At 32.3% G+C, this 11083-nt stretch overlaps 1 protein-coding gene across 1 annotated transcript in view; it reads left to right on the top strand.

Moving 5' to 3' along the window:
- Positions 1-1525: 1525 nt before the first annotated feature.
- LOC140918774 (uncharacterized) overlaps positions 1526-11083 on the top strand; it is a 15005-nt gene continuing 5447 nt past the window's right edge. The window contains exons 1-4 of the mRNA XM_073363569.1: positions 1526-1913; positions 2020-2164; positions 2657-2761; positions 2856-3355. Of these exons, the coding sequence (XP_073219670.1) occupies positions 1546-1913; positions 2020-2164; positions 2657-2761; positions 2856-3355 (1118 nt within the window). The 5' untranslated portion in view covers positions 1526-1545. The remainder of the gene's footprint in view (positions 1914-2019; positions 2165-2656; positions 2762-2855; positions 3356-11083) is intronic.

Here is an 11083-nt window from a genome sequence, read left to right as displayed (position 1 = left end):
ATAGTGTTATACGTCATCCACATGCTTTATCAGTTTTTTGCTTGTCTGGTCATCATGCTGGTAAGGATTTTCCGATTTTTTGGCCAAGCGACAAAGTATTTAATGCGGCACATGTTCACGTTTTGATTAACTGCACTGAAGTTAAACCATACATTGAGTACGTTTCAAATTTCTCTTCATATTAATTATATTTAATTATATGATTAAATTGATATTCACCATATATATGGTCATCGATCAGGGCATTTTTAAATACGGGACAATCATCTGATGATATACATTCAAATTTCCCATTATGGTTTCAACAACAAGTGCATCTCGAAGAACAAACTCCTATCAACATCCACTTAAGGCACTTATCTATGGGCCCGAGTAGAAGTTTCAAAGAATGGCACACCTATTACGTCAATGGATACAAATTTCACACTGAATCTTGGACTGAAGGAAAAGAAACAATTAATAGTGGAGTTTGTATGAAAAGTGTCTCTGATAGTGGTGTAGTAGAAGATTTCTATGGCATAATTGAGCATATTTACGAAATTGACTACACGTTCCTAGATTATGCGAAAAAAGTGGTGTTGTTTTACTGTAAGTGGTTTGATCCATCTAGCAGAGGAACTAAAATAAATTTGATATCCAATACTGTAGACATTCGTATGAGCAAAAAATATCCACGGTTTGATCCATTTGCCCTGGCCCATAATGTAAGACAAGTCTATTATGTTCCTTATCCATCAACTGTCAGAAGCAAACAAGGTTGGTGTGCTGCAATCAAAACAAGACCAACGAGTGGAATCGAAGAAGTTGAAGCAGGTCAAAATGAAGAAGTTGCATTTCAAATGGATGAAATGTCAAATTTGGATCATGTGATTGGAGATGAGACTATTAGTCAACTTTGTCATGAGTCACACATTGGAGAAGAAGTTGATGAACAAGAAATAGATGAATTAGAGAATGATGAAGGCAATGACTTAATTCACTCATCAAATGACGACGACGATGATGACGAAGACGAAGACGAAGACAATTAATTAATTATATATATATGTGTGTTTCTATATCTATAATATTATATATTGTAATTGAAATGAACGACACCTTATATATATATTTGGATTAATTGCAATTTTGGTCCCCTTATTTTTGCTGAATCTCGAAAGTGATCCCCCCATTTTGTTTCTCCCCAGTTTTGGTCCTCCAAACAGAATTTTGGTTCAAAATTTGATGAAATTTCATTTTTTTTGGATTTATTTAAGTCACACCATGCCTCAAGATCTCATTTGCAACAATTGTACCTGAAATATATGATCATAAATGGTGTAGTACGACTTTAAAAATTGAAATTTCATCATATTTTGGACCAAAATTCTGTTTGAGGGACCAAAACCGGGGAGAAACAAAATGAGGGGACTACTTTCGCGATTCAGCTAAAATAGGGGGACCAAAACTGCAATTAAGCCTATATATTTTTATATTTTATATATATTTCTTTATTTATGTCAGTGTTATAATTTATTTATGTATACTTCATTATTAATTAATCTTATGTTAATTGTATACACACATATATTATATTATATATATGTATGGATATGGATATATATATATATAGACATGGCTTCAGTGTCGGGAGTAGGAGGATCTGCAGGAGGATCAGGAGGTTCGGATGGATCGGGAGGAACAGGAACGGCGGCAATACGAGGAATATCCAAAACATCACGTGGTAAGAAAAAAGTTGCTAAACGTGTTGTTAATGACCCATCTCTCATGCCGATGCCGTCCATTGGTACTAGTGGTGGAGCTATTCCTCTATATCCGGAGGTCCCAGTAGAGCCTTATACCTTAGACGAAATAATGGATCCCGGATGTGTTGATTGCTACAACCGCATTGTCATCATTCCAGAAGGAGATGGGTATGTAAACTATGATTGATTAAATATTTCATTATTATTGCAATGTAAATACATTATTAATTTTATTAATTTATTTTTATATTTAATTTGCATATAAACTTTGAAGATATCTTCCTTTTAAATCATCTGCAAAGGCAATTGCTGAAGTCATACAAGAGAAATATAAAAAACCATGGTTGTCTTGGGGTGAGATAAAAGAGGATAAGACACCTCAAATTAGGGAAGTTGATCAGTTTTTACATTGTTTCAAAGTAAGTCATTAGATTAATTTATTTAATTACTATTTATTTATACATTTGATTAATTTACTGAATTACTAATTATATTTTTAATATTTTTTAAATTTCAACAAACAACAGACCAAATGCACTTGGAAAAGAGAGCATGATGCCGCAGTTTTGGCTTCATTTGACCATCGCTTTTCAAAGCGTCTCTCATCTATGTTGGCTTACGCACGTAATAAGGGGGAGGAAAAACGGCCTAATTGGATTGGTGAAAATGTTTGGACTGCTTTGTGGAGGAAATGGAACACAGATGCTTACAAACAGAAGAGAGAAAAAGCAAAGACTAATAGAGCATCTGAGAGGGGTACCAGTACTCATAAGGGAGGTTCCATGTCTGCTGGAGAAATTAAATATTATATGGTAATTTATTATTATTTATAATATATATCTATTAATTTATATTCAATTAATCATCACATTTCACCAACTTATAAACTTGACATTAATTTAATATTTTAGGAAAAGCAACTTGGAAGGGAGGTCACTCAGGCTGAGATACATCGCTATCTTCATGTTAATCCTGAAACAAATGAGTATACTGATGAATTATCAAAAAATATTCAGGTAATTATTATATATTAATTGTTATATATTAATTAGACCTATAAATTATTATATATTAATTATTAACTATTTTATTTTTTTATTTTTAATATAGGAACAACTTCAACAAATCATGAAAGAATGGGATGATCATCAAGCTACTCTTCCTCCTGCTCAGCGAGCTGGTCCAGTGCAGCGGAAACAATATGAGACCGCAAGTTTTATGCACATCAGTGGTGGCAAGTACAAAGGGCGTGTGCTGGGTGCCGGTAGTTTATCATCAACCTTTAAGAAAGGTCCAACCGGCTATATTCAGACTGAGACGTCTTCTTCTTATGCTAGTACGGATCGATCTCATCGTCCGTCGATAGATAATGATCTTGACCAGTTAAAGAAGCAATGGGCAAGTGAGCAAGAAGAAAAGACACAACAGCTGATACAAGCCGCAATTGATAAATTGAATGAGGAGTGGAAACAAAAGTTTCAAGAGCAGCAGCAGCAGTTTCAGCAGCAACAACAACAATTTCAACAACAACAATTTTCATTTCCTCCTGTGTTTCATCAGCAGTTCCCGCCTCAGCCTCAATACTTGCCTCAACAACCACTATTCCAGCAGCAACAAAATTACTCTCAATACTCCCGGCAGCAGCAACCGCCTCCAAAATTCCAACAGCAACACCAGGATCCTCGAACTCTGCCTTCCAGCAACAGCAGCAGCCGCCAATGTTTCAACAACAACAATATTTTCATAATTATCCGTATGTTCCGTCCTCTTCACATCAAATTCCTCAACCTCAACCAGAGTTTTTGGGGATTCCCATGATGCGTACAAGGTGTTTGAAGAAATGGGTTTGTGTCTGATGTTTTTTGGATTCCCATGATGCGTACAAGGTGTTTGAAGAAATGGGTTTGTGTCTGATGTTTTTTGGATTCCCATGATGCGTACAAGGTGTTTGAAGAAATTAGGTGTCTGATGAATATTATTTTTAAAGCTTTTTTACAGCGCTTTGTCAAATAAGCGCTGTAAAATGTCTTTTTTACTCACTTTCAAAAGAGTCGTTTACAGCGCTTTGTGTGAAAAGCGCTGTAAAAGGTATAAAACACTCATTATTTTATTTTTAAAAGGATCTTTTACAGCGCTTTTTAAGATAAGCGCTGTAAAATGTCTCTTTATTTTATTTTTGTGTTTGGTTTATTTGGGTTGGGATGACATTAAAAACATTTTTATCATTGTTTATTGGATTAAAAATATTGTTATCATTGTCTTTATCACAATACTTTAGGAGATGATGAATTATTAGAAATGAGTATTCTGAAGAATCTATATATATATATGCACTGAGCAAAAGAGAATCTCTCTATTCAGTTCAGTTCAGTTCATGTAAATTACTAATTTATATTCAGTTCAGTTCATGTAAATCAAGCTAAATATAAAACACTCATTGTTACATGAACTTGGTATAAAACACTCAAATCAAGCTAAATATAAGCAGAAAATAAATTAATCAGAAAATAAATTAATCAGAACTTAGTATAAAACACTCAATTCAGATTACATGCATATTTACAATAACACAGTTCAGATTACATGCATAGCTTATATAAAACAATTAAACATATATATACATTAAGATGCCCTTCTTCTTTTCCTGGTGACATTCACATTTGTTTGTCCATTTACAATACGAAACGATGGATTAATCCAAATTCCCTCATCATGATCATCTCTAAGATATAAACCATCATCAGTTGAATCAATTTCATGTGGTTGTTGTGATGTTGCAAATAAAAGATCATTACCAACATCTTCATCATTATTGTTATCATCACTTATTTTATTGGTCGATAGGACAACAGACCATTTATCATTAGAAGGATCAGTGACATAAAACACTTGTTGAGCTTGCGACGCTAAAATAAAAGGCTCGTCTTTGTATCCCACCCTATTAAAATCGACAAGCAAGAATCCTGACTCATCAATCCGAACGCCATTATTATTATCGACCCACTTGCAACCAAATATGGGAACACGAAACATTGTGTAGTCTAACTCCCATATGCGCTCGATAACCCCAAAATATGATAGATTTGCATATATTGGGTTTTTGTCTTTTGCACTTGAGACATGCATCGCTTCAGCTACGAGAGTGACTCCACTATTTTGCATAGTGGTCTGATCATCTTGTTCTTTGGTATAAAATGTGTAGCCGTTAATAACATAACCAGTGTAAGAAAAGACATGTAAGCTCGGACCATTTGCTAGCCACCTCAATCTATTTGAAATTGATCCGGGGTCTATATCAAATTTTGACATTATGTGATTTTTTAACCATGTTACAAAACTTCGATTGTGCTCTCGAGTTATCCAATTTTGATTCCTATTCATGTTCAAACGAGATAACTGATCAATGTGTATTGTAACATACGGTTGAACCTCATCATCATTGTGCAGAACATACAATTGTGCCTGCTCCCATTCTGTCCTTGATATAGTCAGTAGTCTCCTTCCAGTTATCCCTTCTCCTGATAGTCTTCCCGAATGACGAGACATGGGAAGCCCTATGGATTCAACATTGGACAGATATTCAGTACAAAATTCAGCAGCCTCTTCAACAATGTATCGTTCAGCAATACAACCTTCTGGTCGACTTCTACTTTTTACGTACCCTTTTAATATTTTCATATATCGTTCTATCGGATACATCCATCTCATATAAGCTGGCCCACAAAGTTGTGTCTCCTTAACCAGATGAACAGTAAGGTGAACCATTATATCAAAAAACGATGGTGGGAAATACATTTCAAGCTCACACAAAGTAACAACAATTTCCCTCTGCAATGTCGGTAATTTCTGAGGGTCGATCACTTTACTACAAATTTCCCTGAAGAAGAAACATAATCTAGTTAAGGCTAGTCGAACTTTTTCAGGTAAAATGGAACGTATACCTATTGGTAGCAAATGCTCCATTATAATATGACAATCATGGGTCTTCAAACCTTTTAACTTGAGGTCTTTCATACAAACCAAATTTTTAATGTTCGAAGAGTATCCTTCTGGAACTTTAACTTCGTGTAGAAATTTACATAAAACAATTTTTTCCTTTCTAGATAGAGTATGAGCGGCTGGAGGTAGATATGTGCGATTTCCTTTCTTTACTGGAGCCAGTTCATTTCTTATTCCCATATCGACCAAGTCCAATCTTGCATTGACGCCATCTTTAGACTTTCCTGGAACATTGAGTAACGTACCAATAACACTTTCAAATACATTTTTTTCAATATGCATCACATCGAGGAAATGTCTTACATACAATGACTTCCAATATGGCAATTCAAAGAAAATTGACTTTTTCTTCCACCCAGTTTTCACCAGCTCTCCCGCAAAAGGTTTGCCAAATTTATTGGTCAAACCTTGTACTTTTTCAAGTATTTGATATCCAGTCGGTGCTAAAGGAGCTTTACCTTCCTCTGATTTTCCATTGAATGCATTTCTCCACCCACGATACTGATGACTATAAGGTAAAAATCTACGATGTCCAAGAAACACATTCTTCTTACAATGTTTCAACCGCATCCAATTTGTACTCTCTTCACATATAGGACATGCACACTGACCTTTAATGCTATATCCTGATAAATTACCATATGCTGGAAAATCATTAATTGTGCCGAACAACATAGCCCTCAAATTGAAACACTTTTTCCTATACCCATCATAAACTTCCACACTTGTCTCCCACATACTTTTTAAATCTTCGATTAGAGGAGTCAAGTATACGTCGATATCATTCCCCGGTTGTTTGGGTCCAGAAATTAACAGAGACAACATCATAAACTTACGCTTCATACATAACCATGGAGGTAGGTTATATATTACCAAAATCACAGGCCACGTGCTATGTGAGATGCTTTGAAGACCATGTGGATTCATTCCATCAGTAGAAAGTGCAAGTCTTAGATTTCTTGACTCTATCCCGAATTCAGGATACTCGTGATCAATTTTTGCCCATTGTGGGGAATCTGCAGGGTGTCGAAACATTCCATCTCTAATTCTTTCATCTGCATGCCATGTCAAGTGTTTTGAATCTTCTTCACTGCGATACATGCGCCTAAATCTTGGTATTATAGGAAAATACCACACGACTTTTGCTGGAGTAGATTCTTTCTTCTTATATCGAGAGACATTGCATTTTGGACACGCCTTAAGTAGTTCATATTCGTTTCGAAATAAAATGCAATCGTTAGGACACGCATGAATCCTTTCGTAACTCATTCCAATAGAACACAAAATCCGTTTAGCCTCGTAGGTTCGACTGGGAAGTTCATTATCATCTGGCAACATATCTTTTATGAGTGTTAATAATTCTGTAAAGCTTTTATCAGACCATCCATTACTCGCTTTTAAGTTGTACAACTTTAATATCGCTGACAGTCTTGTGAATTTAGTACAACCATTATATAATTCTTTCTCTGCATCACTCAACAAACTTTCAAACATTTTAGGACAATCTCGAAGATCTTCTTCAACTGCTTTTGCGATCTCATCAACTCGGTCCGGCTCATATGTATCTGTATCGAAGTCAGTTGAAGCATATGTCGAACTATTCTCAAAATTAATGTTTCCTTTTTTTTTCTCACCATGTCTTATCCAACATGTGTAGCTTTGATCAATTCCATTACATACTAGATGTCCTTCTAATTCATCTTCTCTAACACGTTTTCCAAAACAACATTTTAAACAAGGACAAACGACTCTATTTGGATCTTTTGCATTCTTCACTGCAAACTCAACAAACTCTTTCACTCTATTTTCATACTCTTTTGACAATCGATTGGCAGACATCCATTTCCTATCCATATTATACGACCTATATAAATGCAGTTACAAAAATAATAAGCTTTCAAAACATATCAACAAGTTTCAAAAAGAAACCAATATCAACATATCTAATAACAATTTCAAAACAGAAAAGATTTCAAAACAGAACAAGTCAACAAATTTCAAAAAAAATGGATTTAATATATATATATAACAATTTTTAGTTTTCAATTATTAAAAAACTAAAGATTTTTTTGACAAAAACAAATTAAAAAATACCTGAGACAACGTAGATGGCTGCACAGTACTTAGAGGATATAAGGGTTCCCAGAGTAGAGGTGATGAGAGTTCATAAATTTGTTTTAAAAGTAAATTATATTTATTTGAAAGCGCCTGTATTTTACAGCGCTTGTACAAAACGCGCTGTAATAGGTAGTTAAATTGATTGAAAGCGCATGTACTTTACAGCGCTTGTAAAAAAAGCGCTGTAATAGGTAGTTCAAATATTTGAAAGCGCATGTATTTTACAGCGCGTGTACAAAAAGCGCTGTAATATGTAGTTAAATTGATTGAAAGCGCATGTATTTTACAGCGCTTGTGAAAGAAGCGCTGTAAAATAATACGCGAAAGTGTTTCATTTTACAGCGCTTTTGCGAAAAGTGTTGTAAAAGCCTTATAACATTATGCGCAAACGCTATATGACCCTACAACAGCGCTTGTCAAAAAAGCGCTGTAAAAGGTTCTGTTATTTTTAAAATATACTTACAACAGCGCTTGTATTTAGCAAGCGCTGTAAAAGGAGCGCTATTAAATGTCATTTTTGGCGTAGTGCTAGGAATAATTGGAACATCATCATTTTTAATTCTTATAATTTTTATGACTTTAATTTAAAAGAATTTATCATATTTGAGTGTCTAAATAAACTTTTATTATATAGAAGTAAATAAATGTCGTTGTTATTAATTATTAAAATAATAGTAATGTAGACATTTTTATTTAAAAAAAAGTTGTCTTCATTTTTATAAAAATTGAGTATTTTTAAATAATGTTGAGTTAAAATCCTGAACATTACAATTAGATTACATTAGATGCAGAGGAGGATGAAAATGAAAGGATTGGGTTTGTGATATTTAGGTTTGGTTGATAATAGATGTGTATTGTAGAGTAATACTCGATCCACTTCAAGCCATTTTGTCCAAAGAATCCGTTGCAGTTTTCACAAAATAGATCACGAGAGTTTGAGTCATGGTTACAAGATGGTTATGATATTGCCTACTACTATGAGACACCCCTAGTTACACGCCAATTCAACCTGTGTTGGCGGTGAACATCACGAGGCACCAATGAGTTCTTAATTAATTCCTTCGGTTTTGTGACCAAAATTGACAAAAGTATGATAGGTCCTCAAGATTAGGGATGGCAATGGGTAGGGTTTGGGTAGGGTACTAAAGTACCCGTCCCCATACCCGCGATTTTAAAAAATACCCATACCCGTGCCCGTACCCTCTTGGGTATCAACTTTAATACCCATACCCTTACCCTCTGGGTACTTAAGTGCCCGTACCCATACCCGTTACCCATACTTTAACTATAAAAAATCGATAAATAAATGATACTATTGTGATTAAATTTAAAAATTATTCAAATATCTTAAATCCAATCATAAAATATTATAATTCAAAATATTTTCTAATTCAACATTTCAAATGAACACTCGTTACAATACATATTTAAATATCTATAATAATATTTTGTGAAGTTGCAAGTCATATGATAATATTATCTGAGATAATTGATACAAAGTTGCAAGTATAATTATAAAGTCACGATTAATAAGATATAATTATTAGTTATAAAATCACAATTATTTACCTATTTATCATAATCAGATTCTTAAAAATTTTGCAAACGTTTATGTTTCAATTATAAATATTGTAATGGTCCAATGATATTAATAGATGTTAAAATATAAAAGAAAACAATTAATTAAACTAAATACTAATATAATAAATAAATAACTAAATAAATAAATAATATATTTATATAAGTGCGGGTGCGGGGCGGGGTGAGTACTATAGTACCCGTACCCGCACCCATACCCGCTTAATTTTGCGGGTAATTACCCGTCCCCATGCCCATACCCATTATGCGGGTTTTTACCCTACCCATTGTGGGATTTTTTTGCGGGTACCCATTGGGTATGGGTCTAATTGCCATCCCTACTCAAGATTAACATGCTAATTAATGATTGCGCTTTAAAGAAACTTATAAGTATAACTAAATATTACCCGTGATCCTTTAATTTAATATATGTGATCCCTTAACTTAATTTAAGTTAACGTCTTAGTCTTTTATATATTTTTTATTTAATTTTTTATTTTAATTTTAAGTGATAATTTGATATTTTATATTTTAAAATGTCAGTAATGTTATTATTTTATTATTTTTGCAAAAATTTAAAAAATTCATTAAAAATTTTCAAACAAAACCCATAAAATTAATTATTATCATCAATATAATGCAATTTCATAACTTAAATATTTAAATAAATTCATATTCATCTCTAACAACATTAAATAAAGAATGAAAATATGAGTTTATTTGAAAGATTTGAGTTACGAATTTGATGACATTTGTATTATATTGAATAATATAATTAATTTTATCAATTTTTTAAAAAAATTTGATGAATTTTGTAAAAAAAAAATAACATTTTTGATATTTTAAAACATAAAAGATCAAATTATCACTTAAAATTTAAAAAATTGTCACTTAACATTGCTGGTATGTAAAACAAATTAAGAAAAATCAAAATTTCTGATATGTAAACAAATAAAAAAAAAATAAAAATTGCTGAAATTTATGTATGTAAAAAACAACATAGATGTGAGGCAAAAAACAAGATTGAATTTATTTAAAATTTTTGTATTTTTTATAAGAGTATTTTTAGAAATTCATAAAAAAGATAATAAAATGTGATAATTGAAATTAAGATACAGAATATGAAATCTAATTCTTTTATAAAAGTGGCATGCCCTGTATTTGGATATATTACCCATATATCCTAGTTTTCCAAAAACATAACCAAAATACCCCACTTTCTAAAACTGTTACCAAAATGCCCTACTTTTTAGGGCAAGAAGGAAAACTATCCCTGGGGGAGCGATACATCAAATGGAACAATTTTTTCCCCCTAGTAGGAGGTCGCTGGCTGGGGATGCGACCTCCCAAAGGGGTTTTTAAAATTTTTTTTAAATTGTTTTTGTTTTAATAAAAGGTTTTTGGTTTTAATAAATAATTATATTAAATAATAAATTAATAATTAATAATAATACTACATAAATAAATAATTATTATTATTATTAATTATTATTATTAATTATTATTATTGTTATTATTATTAATTATTATTATTATTATTATTAATTATTATTGTTATTATTATTCTTATTATTATTGTTATTATTATTAAAAATTGTTATGATTAAAAATTATTAAAATTAAATTAAAAATAATTATTATAA

Source organism: Cicer arietinum, chromosome 7 (genome assembly GCF_000331145.2).
Source record: "Cicer arietinum cultivar CDC Frontier isolate Library 1 chromosome 7, Cicar.CDCFrontier_v2.0, whole genome shotgun sequence".
NCBI classification, from domain to species: Eukaryota; Viridiplantae; Streptophyta; class Magnoliopsida; order Fabales; family Fabaceae; genus Cicer; species Cicer arietinum.
Note: the sequence above shows the minus strand (reverse complement) of the source record. Positions and strands in the feature narration are given on the sequence as shown.